At 45.1% G+C, this 23,949-nt stretch overlaps 1 protein-coding gene across 3 annotated transcripts in view; it reads right to left on the reverse strand.

Annotated features, from left to right (window-relative positions):
- The window catches only part of NRP2 (neuropilin 2), a 254,599-nt gene that overhangs the window by 92,538 nt on the left and 138,112 nt on the right, over positions 1–23,949 (reverse strand). For all 3 annotated transcript variants that reach the window (XM_054970181.1, XM_054970184.1, XM_054970183.1), the window contains exons 10-12: positions 17,998–18,142; positions 7,358–7,474; positions 1,714–1,866 (exon numbers count right to left, since the gene is read on the reverse strand). In XM_054970181.1, the coding sequence (XP_054826156.1) occupies positions 1,714–1,866; positions 7,358–7,474; positions 17,998–18,142 (415 nt within the window). The remainder of the gene's footprint in view (positions 1–1,713; positions 1,867–7,357; positions 7,475–17,997; positions 18,143–23,949) is intronic.

Here is a 23,949-nt window from a genome sequence, read left to right on the forward strand (position 1 = left end):
GCCATGTGACCATTTTCAGGAGGTTCCGGAACTCTGTTCCCGAGTTCCCCCTGAAAAAAAGCCCTGGAAATGAGTAAGTACAGACAAACGTTTCTCAGAAAGCAGCGAACCTTGCCTGACCTGTCCCATTTAAGTGCACTAGTTTCAGGACTCGTTGCGATGAGATACAGGGAAACTAGACCTCTTACATGAACATACAAGAAGCTGCCGGCTACCAAGTCAGGCTGTTGGTCCATGTGACTAACCATCATCTACTCTGATTGGCAGATTCTCTCTAGGGTCTTTCCTGTTACCTGAAATCCTTAACTGAAGGTGCTGGGGATTGATCCAGGGAGGCAAGACATGTGCTCCATCTCTGAGCCACAGCTGCTCCTTGGATGCAAAGCCGTGCAAAGATTCATTTTGTGTGGGTCTTACTTCACAAAATCCTGAGGATCCCAGTGTTCCTTTTCTAAGACGACAATCCTCTAATCTCTGCCGAACTGTTGGAAGTATGACATGCAAGCCACAGGTGTCATCTTGCACGTTCCCATGTGAGTTCTAGCCCCAGGGACCAAAGTCAAAAAAAGCACAGCAGAACAGCGGAAGGCCTTCCCAAGCAATATATACCCCATGTGTGAAAGTGGGGATGAAAGTAGAGGAGATAAAACATAACATGTGTCAAGTCACATGGGCCAAGATTCAAATGAGGTCCAACCTTTTCTAAGACTTGGCAAACTCAGCGTCAGGTTTGCTAGCTGGATATCTCAGAACCGACTGAAACATACAGAAAACAATCTCACAGGACTGTCCCCTCGGAAGCAATCATCCAATTGATCCCAATGGGGAGCAAATGGCACATATGAAGGCTCCCTCATGAGAGAAACTCCGCGTGGGTGGAAACATTAGACACAAGAGTTCTGTCCTAATCTCCTCCTTGCCATATGGGCTTTCCGCTTACTTTTTAAAATGGGTGAGCCATCAAACGCGATTCCCCAGGATGGCTGTACTGTGTGCGTTTTCTAAATGTGCGTTTCTAAACCACCTTCCTTCCTATCCTTTTTTTAAAAAAACCTATAATGGAACTCCTAATAAAGACTCCATAATTGTGGAGTTTTCAACACAGGTTACGTTTCTTAAAGGGTGCTTTAGTAATCTGTCACATAATTCCAAATTCATGGTGCTTTATTGTTCTTTACATTATTCTTTCAGTTGGAACGGATGTTTTAAAAATTTAGGTTTCACCTGTCATTAGCTGCCTTGGGAACTGAGAGGAAGGGTAAAATATGTTGAACGAACAAGCAGGTGCATTATGCACGGTGTATCTTTCCTTCTGCACATTTATTTTTATTTATGTTATTTATAGTCTACCTTTCTCATTGAGACTTAAGGCGGATTACACAATGTGAGTTAGTACAGTAAATTTCAAGGGAATTTCAATAAACAATGCAACAGGGTATATAAATGTACATTTGCAAAGACTTAAAGCCAGCAGAAATCCAATACAGAGTTGAAGAAATGCTGAAACAGAGTATAAGCAATTCTAAGACTGACATATTAAACAACACAGAATTACCCAAGCAAAAGACAGTATGATAGTAGCACTCAGTAGTCACATCTATGGGCCCTATCTCTTTACTTCCTTTCTGTACAGCCCTCCTACCTGAATAAATACATCTTGCACTGGATAAAGAAAGCTCAAAAATGCATCTGGAAAAACATAAATGGGCTTACCTGGGTAGGCCCCGATTCCTGGTCCCACATGGCTAGTCCAGGTGTTTCTGGAATGGAAATTCCAAGTAAATCCTGTAGATGCATCATGCGTCCAACCACAAAGGTCTCCAAGAAGATCAAAGTTACAGTTGAATCCTACAGGGAGCTGGAAATCTTGTAACAAGAACGAAAGAACATAAAAGAGGATCAAAGAAAAGCTAGCCACAGAGCAACACTAACGAACATACCTGACAAATCATAAATAGCTAAGCAAGCGGGAAGAGGCTTGGGCCTGCGTCCATGGCCTCTCTCTCTTTCTGCTCCAGGATACTTTTAACAAGTCTCAAGTTTCAGCCACTTGTGAGGATCAATCTTACGGTCTGAATCATTAAAATGAACTTATGTCCGTCCTTCACCTAGGCGAGCAGAAACGAAGGCACACCATGTCTCCAGCCTTCCAACCAGTACCTTCGCCATGAAGTACATTTTATCTATCAAGAAGTATTTGCCGTACACTTGAGCTGTGCTATACTCATCTGTGGTGGTGCCAAGAGTAGATGATCAAAAAAAAAGGAAAGGAAGTTTAATTTTAATCGTTTTGATGGTGACTTTTGGTTTGGTTTCAATGGTTTTTCAGATGTGTTTTTATAATGCTCATTTTACCTGTGAGCTGCCTTGGTGACGCTGATGAAGGCAGAAAGGCAGGGTATAAATTTTATAAATACAGTAAACAAACAAGACTTTAAAGGAAAGATCAGCAGACAAAGTGAGAGCAAAAAAGTCCTTCTGAGGAATAATTTTGGGAATCATTCCTAACCAGGAAGAACAATTAAGGCTGCAGCCTCTTCCGAGCTTTTCTGAATGAGGAGGACATTTTTAAACCGTCAAGTCTGGAAAGATAATACGAGGTCAGCGGCCCACATGATAGTCATCAGGCAACTACTTGCAGAGAAACGGAAAGAACTTTTCCTGGCTCCAGAAATAACAACAATTAAATAATAGTGTAATATTCATAGACATGACTCCTTCCAAATTACGATCTAATCTAATTTTGCTTCTGAGGAAAGAAGTATTTCTTTAAACTTCCATAAATCCCTCCAGAGAAATGAGTACAGTTGTTTGTAACGCTCCAAGAATGAAAATTACAGTTAAATCAAAGAAAAACAATCTGAACGATCAACTCCTGGCCTTAAGCATGCGATTAAACGTGAATCAAGAGCTCTTGGGTGAAAGCAAGGAGAAATGTAGTGACCAGCTCTGCAGTAAAGTCCTGAGTAAGGCTTCCTTTTCACTGGCAAACGTGTTTCTGCACTCCTTCAAGATTAGGAGGGGAAGCACTCTCCCTTGCACAAAAAAAGTTCCTTGTACATAGAAAACTTAGTAGGTCAGAATAATTCTCTTAAGAGTCTGGTTCTTAGTCCCTGGTTCTACTCTTGAACCCCTAAGTTGAACCCCTTCCAAATCTAAACCTGGGGCCAGGGGATGATCCTATGGGCTGATGTTACAGGATTGCTCCTAGATTATCTCAGCATAATCCTAAATCTTGAGGTGAAGATGCACGGGAAGCCTGTGTTATGCTGGTGCATCCCAAGGATATGCCCGTGGGACGCTGTGCCAGCAGAGAAACCACATTAGTAGAAAATGAGGCTGAGCTGGAAGCATCCTGAGGGTGGGCAAGAGCCAGTCAGCTCCTTAAACCTCTACCAGAGGTGGTTCTTCTGGCACTGGCATAATGTTATGCTACTGAAAAATGTGGCATAGCCCGAGTTCCGATTCTGTGGCTCCTACGGAACAGGTGAACGTGGGCCCTGAGACTGCACCACTGCCCTCAACTGTGAGCAGTCCGCCTAACTCTCCGCCGTTTTAATAGCTGCTTATGACTGAAAGAAATCACAAGGCCTTAACTAATGCGCTTCATGCCACAGTAAGCCAGCTGCCCAGCAGGGCAAGATGTTGCTGGCTCCTGGTCAGGAGACTGAAAGGCACGTGCCGTGTGACTGGGATGCTGAGCGATTCGGTGCCACTGACTCCCACCCGCCCAAGCCTCAGAATGTGCAGCTCTTGGACAAGAACGGCGCTTGAGATAACTCCCCTCAGACGTTCCAATCTCCTTTCTTCCCATTGGTTACAACCCTAACTAAAAGCCTATCCCTCAATCTCCACGGACCTCTCTACTCTTCTGATAGGTAACTATTACCCAAATCCTACAACTATTTCCCGTTTTCTCGCTGCCTCTCCTAGGACTCCTGTATGCCTGTGATTTTCATATTTGCCTCTTGCTATGTGTTTGAGTTTCCCCTATAAATAAAAATACTTTTTGTTTTGGAAAAACACCCTTCTCGTTAGTTTCCTCGGGGAGGGGACCTGGTAAAAATTGGTGGAGGATCTCGCTTGTTACTGCCTCTCGCAGCTTTCTCCTTGTTTCCCCAACTCGCAAGGAGACCCATTCTGGTAACCTCAACAGGCAACAGGTCTGGTCCACTGGGATGAAGAAGCTCATGTGCCATAGCCATCACTGACAAACTGCACTCCGTTTCCCCCATATCACTTCTCAGGCTTACATCCAACAGGGGCAGAGGACAGGATGGACTCTGATGTAGTTCAGGGCCAGCCAGTTGCTGAGCCCACTCCAGCAGCGACCAGAGCCTGTACAGCCCCCCCCCCCCGGAGGGCTGCCAACATCCCCGAACCTGTGCAGCTCCAGCACCCCCGACATCCAGCCCTGTTAGTCCACCATCTGGCACAGCATTCCCACTCGTGAGCATGCGCTGAAGCGGACAGGCCAAACCGTGGGGCAATCACCTGCGCAGCCCGGAGGTGAAACTGACAGAGCCTTCGGGAGGCGCAGAGAAAATTAACAAACTCTCTGAGGAGCGATCTTTGTGGGCTCTGCATAGAGGGGTAACTGACAGAGCTTTACGAACTCTCTTTTAAACCTCAGCTTCCCAGCTAACATCGTGACTCCCTTCACGTGTGCACCCTCATGTAATTCGTCTCTTGTAGTTTAGCTCCAAGTCTCAATTCGTCCTAGCGGTACTCAGAGGCACGGGGGTTGGAGACCCTCTCTGGTAGGCACACAGGGCCGCGCGGCATGGGCTGGCGCATGGCTGCCCACATGCGCTTGCATTCCCATCCCTTGGCTCATCTCCCTGGGAGGGCTGTGAGTGGTCGTTGCCCCCTCCCCTGCGTACTAGGCCCTGTTGCCACAGGTTGCCCTTACCCCCTTCTTGCCCCCTCCACTTCTGTTACAGGTGAATCACAGGGTGACAATGGACCCATGGATGCCAGGCCCACGGGATACTCATGGGAGCCTGCTAGGCTGGGCTCTTGAGAAGGGAAGGAGGTCCCCTTCCCACAGGCCATGCCAGGAAGAGCCCCTCCCAAGCCAGTCCACTGCCCAGTAGGTGATGGGGGTCTGGGGTGGAAGGCAGGAGGGGGAGCAAGGCCCCCATCATAAGACGCTGCTTGGACTTCTCCCCTTGCCACATCATGTTCTGGAGGACTTGCATGAAATAAGAAAAGCACAGAGGAAGGAATCTATTGTGTGGAGATTGTTTCTTGTATGCAGGAACACTCAGTCATATGACCTCATCCATCTATCAGAAACGGCACAGGTTTATGTGCTAGGGATGGTGCGTGACTTCTGTCTTTGTGGAATAGAATCCCAGTGGCACATTTATAAACAGTGTTCAGTACTCAAGTAAGAATTTAAAATTCAGTATTATGTTGGGTGCCCCCCATCAGCCATTTAGGTCCTGAAGCTTTAATATCAAAATACCCACAGAATGCCTAAGCTTCACAACATTGTCTTCTGTTTTGATCCGAAACAGGAATTTGTGCTTTGTTAGGTGAGCAGCCTGAACAGTTCGGCATTCCGAGCTTGTTCGAACTCAGCTTAAACAGGAGCCAGCCGTGGTAGTCTTTAGATGGGAAACCACGGAAGAGGATCTGCCGCCCTATGCAAACTGCCTCTGCTCATCTCTTGCCTTGAAAACCCCAGCAGGGGTTGCCGTAAGTCAGTTGTGACCTGATGGCACATAATTATCACTACTATAGTTGTTTGTGCTTGAAATTTTCCTTTAAAAGTACTACTGCTTGACTTAGATTATGCTGTAATAAATGGTATGGCAGCTTACATGTGGGCAAAGAACTACATATAGACACACTATTAGTTTCAGGTGGGTAGCCGTGTTGGTCTGCAGTTGAAGAACAAGATCCTGGTCCAATGGCACCTTAAAGAACAACTAGATATCCAAGATATGAGCTTTCAATGTTTCTAACAGGAAACTTTCCCTCTTACAGGACTGTCAAATTGATAGTTAGACTGCACTTTTTTTACAAACATTCCTGCAATGTTCACTTCATAATTAAAGCAATACTGCAACTAAAATATTATCACACAGAAAAATATTTCTGCAGAGCAAATACCTATGCATGTGTGAGGGAGTGCGGACACACATACACACCTGCATTAAAATCTCCAACATCCAAATTCAATGTTTGCTCTGATGTCAATGTAGTTTGTACAACTAATGATGTTCCAGACCACTTGATTAAAAGCAGTCTATCATCACAACCGACTCAATACAGCCTTCAGATGGCTCAAAAGAATATCACACACACACACACACACACACATTAAGCATCAGTCCAAACTCCTGTCCTCTTTTTTTTAAAAAACCCCTTTAACAGTGCAATAAATCAATGCAGCGTTCTGTGAAGTCACTCACTCCTTAGCGTTAAATAAGATCTGACTTCTGACCAAGTCTCTCTAGAGCTTGGCCTGTCACTAGTAATATCATTTTGCAAGCCTTGGCCAAGAAGTGAGTGGGAAAAACACAAGAGCGATCACTTAGCTGCAAACTCATTATTGACAACAATATAACTGCAGCAGTCGAACTGCAGCTCAGGAGCTAAATGCTTATCTCAAGCAATTCGAGCCTGGCTCTCAGCCAGCCTAAGAAAGAGGCAGTCCGAGGTAGGGAAGGTACCGTGTGCCCGGCCGATTAAAGAGCGAGTTGGCAAGCACATTATACTGCAGAAAAACTGCATTCCATGGGGAGTTTCTCACCCTTGATGGTCAACAGATTCAGGAAAGATAAAAGGAAGTTATTCAACAAGAAATTAAATTGTGGGATTCATTGCCACTAGACATAGTGATTGTCACTAGTACTGATGGCATCTATGTAAAATAAGATGCTCAATTAGATGGACAAGGTGTCTGATCTAGCAGGGCTCTTCTTATGTTCTACTCACATGATGATCAGCGGCATGCCACATATTAAGTAATAAATGGTACAATGGTATACATGTGGACAGAGGACTAAATATAGGAACGTTGTTAGTTTCAGGTGGGTAGCCGCATTGGCATGCAGTCAAAAAGCAAGATCTAGATCCTATAGCACCTTAAAGACTAACTAGATTTCTAAAGTATGAGCTCTCAAAAGTCAGAGCTCCCATTCATACCTTGGAAATCTAGTTGGTCTTTTAAGGTGCTATTGGACCCAGATCTTGCTCTTACTATAGGAATTTAATTTTGTGATGTGCTGTTTATACTATGGGATTCAACAGTTTATTTTAATGATTTTATTTTATCTTGCCTCAAGCAGGTCTCTGAAAAGGTAGCATATAAATTTTCTTAATGACTAAATGAATAAATAGATACCTCCATTCTCCATACAGCCATCGCTGCATTCCGTGATTTCTTCATCGGTGGGAAACTGTGTGGTGGTCTCCTCACTTTTCAAAGTGGGCTTCAGTGTTTCTGCAGTGGACTTTACGTCTGCATTTAGAAGAAAAAAAGAGAGAGAAAATCTCATTGGGTTCAGCAATGAAGTCGGACTGGATAGCAACCTTTCCCACCCTAGATAGCACTGCCTTCCCACAAAACATGAGTTTAGGTTTCTCACTTACGAATTTACCCAAACACTATTTGCAGTGGTCAAACTTTTAAAACACATGCATGCAAAGGGTCTACCACGTTTTGCGAAGCTGCTCATTCCACCAGTTATTCACTGGATTGTTATGCTAAACTATTTCTCAAATATCTCTGGCACGTGAAGCATCACACTCAGTCTTGCTCTGGCATGCTGCTATTGGAAGAAGATGGTTTAAACAGAGAATATGTAGATGGAGTTTGGTCCAGACTACGTTTTATTCAGTCGAAGTATGGAACCAGCCACCACCTGGCCTCTGACGCGCTGTCCTGGGGGTGGGGGCAGAGTTGAGAGACTAGTTTAATCCATTTCCCTTATGCCCACACACCTGATGCTCACGTTGTCTGCCAATACCCCAGTCGCAGCCTCAGCGCTTCCTTATGGCACTCATTGTGCAGAAAGAAGCACGGCAACCAAGACTGTGACAGCTGCCACTGCACGCCAAGTGAAGGGCGAAAAAGGGAGGAAGACATACAGACAATGAGTGGCATTTGGCCGGTGGGCCCCCACTGAATACTCAGTAACATGCCAGTCCCTGTCTGCTCTATGATTCTATGGACACCCCAATGGATGGAGTGATGTTTGGAAATATTTGATCCCATGAGTAGGAAACATGCCTCGGAAGTAGACCCAAAAGAAAGAGAAGAAACAAAACATCTGATGAACTTAAAGCAACCCTCTAATGAATTCAGACTCTCTGCATCTAAGCTGTGAAGCTGAAAAGAAAAGCTTCCTTATGCACATGGTGATAAGGTAATGAAAGAAAAGCCATCAAGTTTTCCCACATGCTACAGATGTCAACATGGCTCAAATCACTTGTAAAGCTTGATTTACGGATGTGGAGGAAATAAGGGATTCTTTCATCTTTGGACTCCAGCGGACAACAATATCCTTTACACTTACATTCCTACTGTTCTTTTTAAGCAAAGAGGTTTACTGAAACTCTAGGAAAATTGAGATCACAGGCAACACATTCTTTTCCTTTATAAAAAGACTAAAACATGAAAGAAAGGGAGTCACACAAACAGCCCAATTATGCCAATGTGTAAGAACAAGTCACTCAACATGGCAAACGATGCACCGACAGAGGGGACCAAAAGAATTCCTGGTGTGCCGTGGCTCTTTGCCAGTTCGCATCTGGTTTCACACTTTGGCTGCACGCTTTATCTCACTCTCACCCCAAGACTCAAGGAACCTACCTAAAAGCAATACTAGCCATAAAGAAGCGACGTTAAGATCAACAGTAACTTACAAAGTAGACGACTGCTGCTTTACTTAATGAAAATAAAGAGCTAGGCTGGAATACAACAAATTGGAGGAATATTAAATGCCTAACTTTTAGAAAGGTTTGTAAGATGAAATAGATGCAGGACTTTTCAGATGCTGTGCTTAAACAAAAGTCCAAGAATTGTGATGGAAACAGAAATTATGGAGTGGAAAAAAAAATCTGTGCAAGAAAAAAACTACGCAAATCAACAAAACTCATGGAAGTTTATTGGGCTTTATTCTGAGCCCAATAATTGAGTTTTTGCAAAACTTGAAAGTTCTTCATTTTTTAACATAATAGGATGTCAAGGACAGGTGGGTTTTCTGGAGACAAGAATATGGGCTGGTGGAATCACTCCTCAAGAATGGATGTGTGTGTTCCAGGGAATCATCTTCCCAAGAGACCCAGCAGAGTGTCGTTTTCATTGTAGGACTAGGATCTGGGAGACGCAGGTTCAAATCCCCAGTCCGGCATGGAAGCTCACTGGGTGACCTTAGGCAGTCACTCGCCTCAGCCTAACTGAAGTCACGTGGTGATAGTTATGAGGAGGATAAAAAGGAAGAAAGGAGAACGCTGTCATAAACCACTCTGGGTCCCCATTGGAGAGAAAAGTTGGGTATAAATATCTAAATATGTAAGACACTGAACTGTGTTTGCACTGAATTTGGAGGTGCTCCTGTGGTCCAATGATCTCTGGGAAAAAACCCTTTAAAACTGTTTTCTTCTAAAAGCCACATTTTCTGTATAAATCCTTAGGGCCCAGCATGCCAGAGCCTTTAGCTTCCAGTTAGCTATCTATTTCAAGCAGGCCTGGGAACAGGGCTTTTTTCCAGCGGGAACACAGTGGAACGGAGTTCCAGAACCTCTTGAAAATGGTCACATGGCTGGTGGCCCCGCCCCCTGATCTCCATATGGCGCGGAGGGCAATCTCAACTCCCCTCTGTCTGGAGATCAGGGAGTGGGGCCACCAGCCATGTGACCATTTTCTCCGAGAGCAACCCACTGAGTTCCACCACCTCTTTTCTCAGAAAAAAGCCCTGCCTGGGAATATAATTAAGTCAGCAAAAGAATATCTCAAAGGTGCATTATGGACCTGTCATGAGATAGCAACTACTTCTAACTGTGGAACGCCCTTTCTCAAGAGCTTCATAGCACACCAGCAGGCTGCTCAGCTACCTATGTCTTCTGGAAGGCCAACAAACAGGATTTTAGGATAAATTTTATTTGGATGAGTGTTTGTGCTGTTGAATTTTATAGTGCTTTTACAGTAAATTTTAGCCTTTTTGAACTGCCTTCAGGGTGTTTTATTCATAGAAGGGGTAAGAATATAAGATTACATTTATAAAATAAAATAATTCATATTGGTCCACATGGCAACTGGACCAGTATATACAACCTTTTTGCCCATGATGACAGATGGATCCAGTGAACACATGCTGCAAAAGAGCATGGGGTGAAACCTTCATCTAACTGTCTCACCGCACGTCCTGATAGCTGTTTAGTCTAAGACAAACTCTTTCCCATTCTGCTCACATGTTAGCAAAGAGATGTGCACATTTGCCCAACTGCTGACTGCCAAGGCGAAAAGCAGATACACAAAACAAATTCTTTGCTCTTTGGCACTAGAGCCTTTTGTAAATGCAAAATTCCACATCAATGAAGATGTTTTGTTAATGAAAACAGAACCTCTTGAGAGTTAAATCCTGTACTAAATACCAGATTTTGCGTGGGGAAAAAAAACTTGCCAATTTTATTTTATCAATTTACACCCACAGGTTATCATTAAATAAAGTCATAAACAGAAGGAAATTGTTCTAATCCATTCCATCGTCTGCCCAGGACATTCTAAAATAACCTGCGAGAGTCTCTTATAGTTTTCAGGAGAATACTATGCAACCTCAAACCTGCCTAATCTGTAAATTCAGTTTTGAGGAAGGCCACAAAACTCCAAAATTAGCACATTACACAAAAAGAATTATATTAAATGACTACTAAAAACACCCTGTGTAAACAAGAGGTCCAAAGCTGAAAGGCAGATGCACAAAACTTGCATACAAAGATTTACAGTAGGAGCACACCCCCGTGCGAGACAGCTTTGAATAGGAAAGCCCATACTGCGTCTGCATCCTCTGCTATTGTAATTCAGACATCTTCAGTGTCTTGTGTGGTCAATGGAGCTGTATAAGTTTCATGGCAGAAGAAAGCAAAATTGCCACCACAGCAGGACTCTTGCTCTAAGCATGGAAAGTGAGCAAGAGATGGCTTCACTCCTGCCAGGCAGTGTATATACCGCAAGAGGCATCTGCAATCCCGTTACAAAGCTGCTGAGCAATGGAAACCAGATGTTCGCAAGTTCAAAGGAGAGAAGACCAGTCATGAGCAAATGTTCGTCAATCTTCAGAGCAAAAAAAAATGTTGGCAGGTCCTTGAAACAAGCCAGCTGTTGACCTACTGCTTCAGGTTCTTCCCCCTACCAACTAGCTATAAATGGTGAATTAGGTCATGAGCTTAGCTGCTATTAGGGCTGCTCCAGGAATTCTTCTTTGTACTCAAAAACAAATTCTTCATCCCAAAGTACAAGTACACACTTTACATCTGAAGTGATCTTCTGTTAAACATGTGAATCAATCAATGCGGTTAGTGAATTGATAAACAAGGCCAAGGTGTGGCCGTGGTTTGCTTGGATAGAGGCACCTGGAACTGTGCTGCAAACCTGTTCCTTAAACAAGCATTCTGGGATCAGGAATCCGAATTTACCTCCAAATATATTCATTGAGAAAATGAACAGTTTTTGTACCACGAAGAGGATCTCCTCTTGGAAGTACCAGCCACTGGTTGACAAAGTAAGGAGCCCATACATTCAGGGTATCTTGGGCAATGAAACAGGCAGCCATACCCTCCTTTCTCCCAAAATGATGTAAATATCTACTTTTTGTGCTGGCGATAAACTTGTATTAAAAAACCCCACACAACTCAACACAGAGAAACTTGGGTAGGTTAACTTTTATTCCTGAGACCTAGTTTTCTAAGTGCCAGGATTTCCCCCCCTATGATGTATTACCCCACCCCCCACTACCCTTACAGTTTGATAGAGCCCCAAAACAAGTTTATCCACATCAGAGGGAGCTTGATCAAAGCAAGGTCTCCTTGTTCATTGTACTGTCTGCCAACATGCCAGGGGAGTGGAGCCACGTGTCTTTTTTTTTTTTTTTGCCACAAACTCTTTGTTCAACCAGAGTCCTTCCATCCGAGAATCTTAACAAGGAAGTGTGCAGATAGAATCCCTAATATCCCTCCTCCTTTTGGAAAGCTCTCTATCCCTAGGATAAAAAACTTTGGGCAACTGGTATGTCTTCCTATGTTACTGATGATCCGCGACTCTTGCCAAAATGCGTCATCCTCCCTGGGCAAGATCCACATCGGACCGGCAAAGTGTCACATGCCCAGATCATGTGGTTAGTCTAGACCACGGTTTCTTTCCAGTCTGCCGTGATGAAAGCATGTTGATACAATAGGAAGAGGCCACATGATCTCCTCAGTGGGAAGAGAGGAGCCTTGACATTCCGTCAGTTTGGGTTTGTGGTGCAGACATTCCCAGCAGGATAAATACAAGCACGCGGGTAGACTTCCAAGCTTCTGAAATGGGCAGTTTACTGATATGTGTTTCAAGACTTTTAAGCCTCCTGTTGTTATTTTCGTTGTGTTATAATCTGATGATAGGTGCTTGCCGTAGGTTATTATATACAGCATAATTATCGAAAGGAGAGTAACAGTACAGTGAAAGGCTAGGCGTGGACTACTTTGTTTTGAGCTCCTTACAGCATTCAAAAATGCTTTTTACAGATGCGGTTTCTAAATGGAAATCAAGAGCCTTTACCACAGCCATCTGGAAAGCAGATTGAAAGTTAAGGACATCTTAACAAAATAACAGAGAATGGCTTTTTGGCCCTAACAGCCAGCAACCAAAGGTGTGTGTGTGGGGTGGGGGTTCCTACTGCAGTTATATTGTCCTTTGGGTTCTTGTCGTTTCAGGTAAGTACTAGAAGCTGGAGGGCTAAATTCAGTGGACAGGTTTCACAGTTTATAGCTGGGTAAAGGCAAAGATGAGCATTTCACATCATAAACTTGTGTAACATGGGGGTTCCGTGGACCGACTGAGCAGTATTGGAACCGTATCTCAAGACCTCTCAAATGAGAAACTGATGCTCTGTAGTCCACAGAAGAAGAATCGCTCCTCAGTTTAAAGCCTGCCCGCCTGCCTCTGTAAATCTATGTCATTTTCTCTCTCTCTCTCCAGTCTTTAAATTATTCAGCAAGTTCTCTGGGGGCAGAGACTGTCTGGCATTGGGATGTCGCACAGCGTCTAGCAGAGACAGGCCCAAACTAGGAGAGATTTACCAAATCCTTTCTTAACAGACAGACAGGGCGCTCCGTTTGTTACCAAGTATTTGAAAATTACAGAATTTTGTGATAGTTCTGTTACTGGATCCAATGTCTGTAGAGGGATTTCATGTAATATAAAGAACTCCAAACCAGAGCAACCTTTTGTTTGAATTAGGTTCCCCAAGTTTAATTTTTTTTAAAAAACTTTAATGTTCTAGCCATGTTGACAATACTGAAATCCATTTATTAACAGGTTTTTTCATATAGCATATGGGCTTTGTACACAATTTTGAATAAAGTTTTTAAAACAGAGTAAAATACAAACGGAATCACAAGCCCTTGATTTAAACAATTTAAAACTAACTCTATAATACTTATTTAAATATAGGTTGATCACTACCCGGGAATTTAATCGAATTTTCTTTGATTATTTTTAACTCATTCGAGTTTGTTTTAATCACTTGATTCTGCCATTGATTTTGTTACTTTTAAATTGTTTAGATTGGGCGTTTTGGTTCAATTGTATTTTACTCTTTTAAAAAAACTTTATACAAAATTTGTCTTGTCTAAAAGCCCATGAACCGTATAGACAGACCTGTTAATAAATGGAGAATACTGAAATATATTTTAACTATCTGAAAATACACGGTATGTATGAAAATGCAACTACATCTCTCTTACTTATTAGTTCAGTTCAGATATTGTGTGAAATCATAGTTTAATTAACAATGGTTTAGTGTGATTGTCTGAATGCACAGCACTCCAATAACTATGGTTAGTTAAGTCTCCATCAAACTAGGATCTGATGTTGATTTATTAACCATGATTAGTCTTAACCATGTTTCACAAGATGTTTGAATGCAGACATCCTGCCTTAATCCTAGCTTGCTCTCTGGAGATGCCCTCCTAGAAGAAAATGAAACCAGGGCCGATTCCAGACGACTAACCTGAAGGCGCTGCATGCTGCCAGGTTCCGGATCGCGATGGGGAAAACGCGAAATATCGTGTTTTCCCCGTCGCGATCCGGAACATGGCGGCATGCAGCGCCTTCAGGTTAGTCGTCTGGAATTGGCCCAGTATTTGTTGAGACAAACCAGGATTTGAGCAGAATCATGGTTTCACAAACTAACCATAGTTCCAATAAATCATGTCTTCACTTTATGTTTAAACTGAGCCACTGTTACAAAATATGTGACCACCAATCTCTTTGGCTTAATATATATAGAATAAGCAACAAAACCCATCAAGAATATGAATAAAAAGCTGTAAAAATTAAGACTCTTCTGTTTGGAAAAAATATGGGTGAAGTACAAGTAGAAAAATGGTCAAGGTGTATAGAAACAGGCAGATGGGGCACCATTTGAAGAGAAAACAGGGTTAACATACCTGTAACTTATGTTCATCGAGTTCTTCTGTGCTGACACACATGGGGACTGCGCAGGCGCAGGCCAGCCGCCAGAGAATTTTCTAGAGCTTCTATGGCTCCGAAGGGGCCGTCTGTCGCGCTTGTTGGTAAAACCCTGGCAGACCTTACAGGCCGACACATTGTGGGTCTCCCCCAAGCAAAAAAGGCACAGATCATGGCCATCGGATTTGGCCATCTTAGTGTGGCATTGCAAGCAATGCTTGAAGAGAGCCGTAGAGGCCATCTTCACGGGCACGCGAGAGAAGGGTCAAAACAGTCCGAGTCGTATTACCGAGTCCACGTCAAAGTCCAAAGCGAGATCCGAAGAACAGTCGAGGTCAGAAGTCCGAAGTCAAAAAAGCCAAGATCAATCAGTCAGAAGAAAGGCACGAAACACAAAGCACAGAGCACAAGCTCACGTTCTCTCCAAGCGGCGGCAAGAAGAGAACTGAGGGAAGGGGCCGTTGGTCGCTGGAGGATCACGTGACCGTTTGGGCGGGAAGACGGTCGCTGAGGCGCGCGACAGACGGCCCCTTCGGAGCCATAGAAGCTCTAGAAAATTCTCCGGCGGCTGGCCTGCGCCTGCGCAGTCCCCATGTGTGGAGGCACAGAAGAACGAAGATGAACATCCTATTTACTCTTACACGTAGAACTGAGAACCAACAGACAACCCTCCCATGAATACACAGCAGGATAAAAGAGCATTATTAGTACCACGTATCATTTCCCTATACATAAAATACTTCACAATCCTTATTATCTTAGGCCTTTTCTGCACGGGGCTTTTTCATCGGTTCTGGCTCCATTCTGCATCAATTTCTCTCCAGAGTTCTGCATGCCATGGTCAAAATACCCCAATTCAGTCTCCAAACTGCTTCCTGGACTTTTCCGCATTCTGCAGAACCGCTCTTTCCCTGGCGCTTCTGCAGCTTTTCTCCCTGTGCTCAACCCTAATGGCATTTTTCCGGCAACGTCAAACCGGGGCTTTTTTGAAGTTCAGAATGCTTTCTTCAGTGTAAGGCCTGGACCTGGACCTGCCTTTTGCCCTCCCGTTTATTCCCTTGCATCCTGATTGGTTGAACAGCAACCAATCCAGTTTTTTCCCTGATTTTTTTTTAAAGAATTAAAACATTGCAACGTTAGCGCCTTAAAAGAAAAATAAACCTTGCATCCATGGGGGGGGGGGAGGGAGGGAGGAGGGACAATATGTCTAACACAACGTGCACAATACAATATGTCTAACACAAAAATGCTGCAGAGAGTGTTCAATCCAGCTCCGGATCTAGGGTTGCCCGCGCCCGGGGCCACCCTACGTTGGCGATCTTGTGCGCGCGCACAGTGCGTTCCCCGCGCTGCGTGATAACCTGCGTGATGACCTTCCCAGCCCCCCGCGCTGCCTTTTGCCTGCTCTGCAGGACAGGGGGTGCGTGGCAAGCCGGCCGCCCCCTGTCCTGCGGGGCAGGCGAAAGGCAGCGCGGGGGGGCTGCCAAGCTGCCTGCGCCCTCTGGCAGCTGGCAGCTGCTCCCGGGGCCCCCTCCCTGGGGGCGCTGGGGGCAGACTACCCCCCTGCCCCCCCTCGATCCGGCCCTGGTTCAATCCCACTTGATATTTTAAAGTTTTCACCTGTGCTTCCTGTGCATTTCTGTCCATTCTTCCTGTCCATTTTTTTGGCGTTTAAACGTTTTTTTTGAAGCAGCAACTTTGTAACATTGGTGCCATTAAAAAAAAAAAGATCAAAAAAACCTTGTAAGTTTCCTCAGCAATCAGTTGAGGGAACTGACCGGTCCTCAGCCCATCAATTAAGGAAACTGACCAGCCTTCAGCCAATCAGCTAACAAAACTGGCCAGTTTGGTGAGCAGTGGGACTCTAATCTGGAGAGCAGAGCTGGGTTTGATTCCCCACTCCTCCTCTTGAAGCCGGCTGGGTGACCTTGGGCCAGTCACAGCTCTCTCAGAGCTCTCTCAGCCCCACCCACCTCACAGAGTGATTGTTGTTGTTGTGGGGATAATAATGACATACTTTGTAAACCGCTCTGAGTGGGCGTTAAGTTGTCCTGAAGGGCGGTATATAAATGGAATGTTGTTGTTGTTGTTACTATTATTATACCAAGGCAGTATCGGTCAGAATCATGTATTCCAACAGGCAGCAGCTCTTTACGATCTGAAGTAGAGAAACACCTAACTTCTGCTATGTGGAATTGCCCATGATCGAACCTGAGATCTTCTGTATGTAAACTATGAGTCTCTCTACATGAGACATCTGATATGTGAAGAACACGTCTCGGGAGATGCAATGTTAGCCTGGAAAGGCAGTTTAAAAAGACAGAGCCGGGGGCAGGGCAAAGGCTTTGTTAAACACTGGAGATGTGTGAAGGGGCTATGAAATGCCAGAATAACAACAACAACAACAACAACATTCAATTTATATACCGCCCTTCAGGATGACTTAACACCCACTCAGAGCGGTTTACAAAGTATGTCATTATTATTCCCACAACAAAACACCCTGTGAGGTGGGTGGGGCTGAAAGAGCTCCTAGAAGTTGTGACTGACCCAAGGTCATCCAGCTGGCTTCAAGTGGAGGAGTGGGGAATCAAACCCAGTTCTCCAAATTAGAGTCCCACGCTCTTAACCACTACAAATTAACAAAACCCTCTGATGAGGGAAAGCAGGTTTGGTGTAGAGGTTGAGAGTAGCAGGACTCTAATCTGGAGATCCGGGTTTGATTCCTCACTCCTCCACTTGAAGCCAGCTGGGTGACCTTGGGTCAGTCACAGCTTCTAGGAGCTCTCTCAGCCCCACCCACCTCACAGCATGTTTGCTGTTGTGGGGATAATAACTACATACTTTATAAACCGCTCTGAGTGAGTGTTAAGTCATCCTGAAGGGCGGTATATAAATCTATTATTATTGTTGTTGTTGTTATTATTATTATTATTACACCAAACTGAAGGGAAACTTCAGCCCATGATAACCTCTCCAGGTCCAAGCCCAGCTCTGAAAGGCAGCACCAGCCCATTTCCATTCCTCGCTGCCCTCCGGTTGCAATCCCACAGAGTTTTAGACTGGAGATGTGAAACTAACAGTCTTCCAGAGGCGAAGATGAAATTAACAAAACCCTCTGAGGAGTGATCTCTGCCGGCTCTGTCTTTTTAAACTGCACTTTCTGGCTAACATTGTGTCTCCCTACACTTGATGAACACCTGCTGAGGTGTCTTGTGTAGAGACTCACTGGGTTCTACTGATCATTGTCTCTACCCCAAAATGGCATAACCACATGGCTGGAGTAGTCAATTTATTCACAGAAGCCTTACCTGTCCAGTCACACCCAAGCACCTCCAAGCGCATGCCAATTCCTGCTGGAGACCACCTTTCTGGATGAACCCTGATGTACTGTGCTGGAACCGGGTCAAACCTTCGAACTTCAGGGGTATCATAGTGCATATTGCCTTCAAACGTCTTAAAGAGAGAAACAGACATTAGCATGAAACAGTTTAGTATGAAACTCCTTGGCATAACAGAGCATTCTGGAAAAGGCTGGAACATTGCTGGAAACTGGATGCCCTTCCAAGCTCATTTCAATGTTGTGTTTTACAGAGCAACAGCCATGCCTGATGTAATAAATTAAGACAACCTGGAGAATGCTGGTTGTTACAGAACAAATCGCTGGAAGAAGCAAGACAGGAATCCTGGAAAGAAACTTAATCGGGATCTTGGGGTAAGTCAAGATGTGATATCTTTAATGGAACTAACTCCGTTTTGTTTTTAAACTGACTGGACAGCTTTCATTCCACGCAAACACGTTCCCTCAAGTGCAGGCATTTAAAGATCCAAACCAAATGACTCTAGATTCTGCGTTATTTATACATCCAGGCACAGTATCCTGGCATCAGGCTGAGATGAGAAAGGGTGGAGGGAGTGAAAGCCCTTTACAAGCATCTAAGAGGCTGCCATAAAAAAGAGAGAGATTTAGTACAATCGTTTACCCACTGCCTCTGAGGGAAGGTCAAAAACCAGCAAGAGCAATCTCTATCAAGGTTAGCTTGCAGCATCGAGAAAACATTTCCTAACCTTACATGCATAAATAAACAATAGCATCAAGCTGTCCAGGGAAACTGTAGACTCTCTTTCCCTGGAAGTTTATTAAGGTGGATCCTGTCATTGTCAGCAGCGAGATAACCAATGACGTCCCCCTGAACTATATTCGTCGCCAAAACCAACTGCTGGCCAGGCTATGTGAATTTTATTATAGTTCAATCTGGTTTGTTTGCGTAGGAAGAGGAGGATCCAGTGCTGTCCCTTTCCTCAGGTTTCAGAGAAGGACAAACCAAAGAGTTAGAAAGATAGAGAGGTCAGGGCACTGCTCTGACTGTCCTGTGATATGTAGATTGCTATTCTCAGGATTCTTAGGATTTCCTCCTCCTGACATCCTGTCTCTCACTTCTCTTCCTGGCATTGTTCCAGGCAACACCTTCTCTCCTTCTCCTCCCTCCATCTTGGCAGCATGGATGCAGGCCTTGCTCTAGCATCCATGTCCATCCTTAAACTAGATAGGTAGTTAAGATCTGTCTCCTTCCCTATCAGAGTATGAAGTTCCTACAATAAAGAACTCTTATTTCTTTTCTAAATATAAAGCAAGTGTATGATTTATTATTTTCTCTTCTGCACACACACCAGCCAGCAGAACGAGCTTCCTATGCCAAACAATAAACTCTGCTAACGGCTGAAACATGGAATCATTTAATTAGGTTTCTGAGGCCTACATAACGATTTATTTATCAGTTTGATGCAGATAGAATGCTACCAATGCAGCACCAGTTAGATGCACACTTGGCTCCAATTTCATCTGAGCTGCATAAAACCCTTGAAAGTATTGCAGTTGCTGTGCTGGTAATTTAGTCAACAGGAAGACCATCCCCTTGGTTTAGTAGGTTTTTGTACACTGCAATGGGAGCATCAAGGGCCAGTGTGGAACATTCCTACAGTAGTGTACCCAGAATGATAATGCTTAGAGGGTTACCTTTAGCAACACATCTTTATCTGGAAAGCATGGACCCGAGAAGCTGCCCAGACTCCAAAATCTGGCAGCGGAACTTTGCATCAAGATCAGACAACGTTTCATCCTCTTGTTCCACCCCACCAGCAAGCTCTGGCACGAAATGTGCATTCTCTTAACCAGATCCTGATCCCAGATATGCTAACTTAGACCTGATACAGCTTTTCTGATTACTTGTACAAACACAACCAGCTTCTGGCTCGTTGTATTTAATACGTCCTCCCCCTTTTCCTCACTCCCTCCACCATTCCCAGAGTAGTCCCAAAGGCAACTAACTCTCCTTGAAGCCACATGTACCGGCCCAAGAAGTAAGCCATTAGGAACGCAGCCTTGCGTTTCCATAGGAATGAGATCTTCAAGTCCTCATGATTTGCTGGATTAAGAGCATTCCAGGGATGCAAAAGTTCAACCAGCAGATATGATCAGTCACACACCAACAGGAGAGAGAAATGAAGCAGAACAGTCAGTTTCCTCAACCATTCCCTCACACGTGGTGCTTACATTCTTCCACCCTATAATATGAGTACGTAGAGGTATGTATGTTTGCTAGTCTGAAACCCTACCGAGGACACAGCGTGAGGCACGGCCCGATTTCTCATTTTTGTAGATGCTCATCTGTTCTACAGTATGACAAGGCCGCTTAGAAGAAATCTGGGTGGGTGGGTGGGGGGCTGTGGACCACTATCTGCGTGGGCTACCGGACTTACCCGGCTCAGTCATGATCCTGGGCTTGTCGGCCTAGAGGAAGTCTGAGGCCTTCGTGTAAATTTAGGCCTGGCTGACGATGGCCCTGCAGGCTCACATTTCCCGGGTTCCTTCTCCCTTTAGGACAGGACTAAGGGACACTGGAGAGAGAAGGAAGGCCGATCGAAGCAAGGAGACTGGGCCGTGGGGGGGGGGAGGAATATAAGGCCCCCCTGAAGGGGGAAGGGGTTCTTCTCCCAGGAGCTGAGGGGCCGAGAAGCCGCCACCAGCAGGAGAGGAGCCCTGAGCCAGGGAGGGTGGGCTGGACCCAGGAAGGGCCAGGTGTGCAGAGATCAGCCAGGCATTAGGAGTCTTTTTTATGCGGCTTCTTTATGGGTCCGTTGTGCCTTATTTGTTCTAAACGTATTCCCTCTTAAACTGTTTCTCCCAAACATGTTCCCCACCTGTTTAGTGATTGCCCCTATTTAACAAAGCCATTTGCTTTACTTTTTCTGTTGCCTAAAGGTCAACTGGTCACCTGGCAACTAGGGCAACTAGGGTTGCCAGATGTCCGGTTTTGGACAGTCTGGTATTTTAGGGGACTGTCCAGGAAAACAATCCCCGAATTCCAGACACTTGTCCCGGTCCCTCCCCCTCCCCCCGTCAGTTGCCCAGCCTCCTGCAGCTGCGCGGTGCCATTGCTGGACCAGGGGAGTGGCCTACCACTCCAGGCGCCCAAGCAGCCTCCTGTGTTGACACCACGCCGCCCAGGAGTGGCCAGCCAGCCCAGCCAGAAGTGGGGGTGTCAATGGGATGATGTCACTTCCTACTGGATTGTTATCGCACTGCCTGGGAGTGCACATGCACTGCATATACATGTGAAAGGGAAGCCTTTTCCCAGGGTTTGATATTAGGCTGGACGTCATCTGGCAACCGTACTGGCAATGCCCTCCCCAGTAGAGGGTTGCTGCTAGGAGGCATAATGGGTGGGTGGCCTCTTGGCCCTCCATAGTTGAACTCCCAGACCAGAGTGGTGGCAGCCAGTAAGGCCCTTGTTTGCTCCAGGGCTGAAGGGAGCAGAAGGGACAGATGTGCGAGGGGAGGGTGCGCGCTAAAGGATCCCTGAGAAGGGACACCCATACTAGAAAGGTGCTCACATGACCCCTAATAGCTGCAACAGGCTCTAAAAGTCCCTTTCTTTACAATCTTATCAGATCACACACAGCTCTCATGTCAAGGAAACGACGTGCATTTTTGTGTCCCCTCCCCTTCATTGAGGACTGATTGACACATGCAGAAGAATGGTGGGGATGGGGGTGTGGACTGTACTTCCAACTGCATTGGTGAGGTTTAACATTTTAGAAGGCTCCTTTTTATGAAGAAACCCTCCCTTCAAAATAAGATAATTTTAGCTGAATTCTAGAGCACTGCCCCAACACAATGTCTCTTCCAGTTTTATGCCAGAAGAGACACTGTGCATTGGCACGATGCTCAAGAGATTGCCCCCCCCCCCATTCTCCCAGTGGGGTGCCAGCTACAGCTGGCAACCTTATTCTGCCTGCTATCTCTCAGCCTTCCATCCTTCCGAGGCTGGTAAAATGAGTACCCAGTTTCTTGGGGGTAAAGTGTAGATGACTGGGGAAGGCAATGGCAAACCACCCTGTAAAAAGTCTGCCAAGAAAACGTCGTGATGCAACGTCCCCCCATGGGTCACTAATGACTCGGTGCTTGCACAGGGGACTACCTTTACCTTTATCTCTTAGCTAGACAATGCAGCAGGGTAAATAGCATCTATTCCTGGGAAGAAGGATGAATTACACATAAATTACAGGTAAACAACCTGCTCTTCTTCACGGTCTCTGTGTAAGCGCACCTATGGGAAATATTAGCTACCTGACCTCTCTGGTGGAGGGAAACTGTGTTGTCATGAAAATTAGGCAAAATATTCTGCCTGGCCCAAGTCTGCATCTTTCCAGGCTCTCACATCCAGGCGCATAATGCTTCACAAAGATAAACGGCTGAGCCCAAGTTGCTCTCTGCAGAGTCCCAGTAACAGCATGCCTCCACTGAAAGTGGTAGACACAGCTGCTACTCCTGCCAAGTGAGCTCCGCTAGTTCTTGAGAATGGCTGCCATGCTAGTTCTTTGCACTGTGCGATCAGAGCCCTGTTGCAGTGACAAGGTGTTGAGAAGATACTCATTTACTTTTGGGGGTCTTCTCTAAAGGCAGCAGTCTTATCCATATAGAAAGATTTCACTCTGTAAGCCCATAATGACGGTGATAGCTTTTTTGTTTCCAGCAATGGGTTTTGGAAGTAGATGAGTTCTGGATTTAGGTGGAATCTTGATACTAGATTTAGTTGGAATCTTGATCTTTGCTGAAATGTTGTGTCTATGAAATTTGTGATTTTATTGTTCACTCCTGTATATTTTATCTACTGTTGTAGCACTGTAACTCGCCCTGAGCCTGCTTGCAGGGAGGGTGGGCTATAAATTAAATGATGATGATGATCAGGGCTTTTTTTCTGGGAAAAGAGGTGGTGGAACTCAGTGGGTTGCCCTCGGAGAAAATGGTCACATGGCTGGTGGCCCCGCCCTCTGATATCTGGAGATCAGGGGGCAGGGCCACTAGCCATGTGACCATTTTCAAGAGGTGCCGGAACTCCGTTCCCCCGCGTTCCTGCTGAAAAAAAGCCCTGATGATGATGATACAATTGCCTTCACGATGGCAGAAAGGTGAAGGAATGGAACGTTCGCTGCACTCACGGACTTCAAGAAATGCCCCCTTCAGTAGTCAGAGGTTACACACTGCCAGCATCCCAAAGGGGTGCTTCATAAGCTTCGAGAAAAATAAATGCAAGTTCCACAAAGGAAGAGGTGCAAAAAGGGGTGCTTTTGTACAACTTTTTCAGCAAAAGTTGAGAGAAAAGAGTGGTGACCAGGCAGAATATTAATAGGCAAACTCTCAGTGAAGAGATACCATGTTCTTCAGAGTATAAATGAAACAAGTATTCCCAAACTGAAGTGACAGAACAATTTAACAGATTCAAGCTGTGCGACTCGCAGAACAGGCAGGTTATCCACTTCGAGATGAGCACAGCAAGTAGGGTTTTTAGGACAACCTTCTGGAAGTGGACTGATTGATCTTGGAGGGAATTATTCACCAGGCCACTGGGTTTAGCAAGTTGAGCTCCAAATTAAGTATTTTGAGCTAACTGTCCAGAATGGGGTGAACAGAATACAGTTCATATTGTCCTGCACTCATTTGTTGAGTAGCCAAAGTATGAAGCAAAATGTCCAGTACACCTTTAAGACTAACCATCTTTATTGTAGCTTTCGAGTACCACCGCTCTTTTCATCAGATGCATGGAGGGTGCGAAGAAACTGGCCAGAGATGTGTAAGTGGTGAGGGGAGGGGGGAGAGGGTGCAGGGAGTGAGGGCCACATAAATGTAAATCAGTTGCAAAAGTCATAAAAGAAGTGGAGTGCGCAATCCAGGCTGAGTGTGACAATTTTTAATGTCAGAT

Source organism: Eublepharis macularius, chromosome 2, assembly GCF_028583425.1.
Source record: "Eublepharis macularius isolate TG4126 chromosome 2, MPM_Emac_v1.0, whole genome shotgun sequence".
In the NCBI taxonomy this organism is placed as follows: Eukaryota; Metazoa; Chordata; class Lepidosauria; order Squamata; family Eublepharidae; genus Eublepharis; species Eublepharis macularius.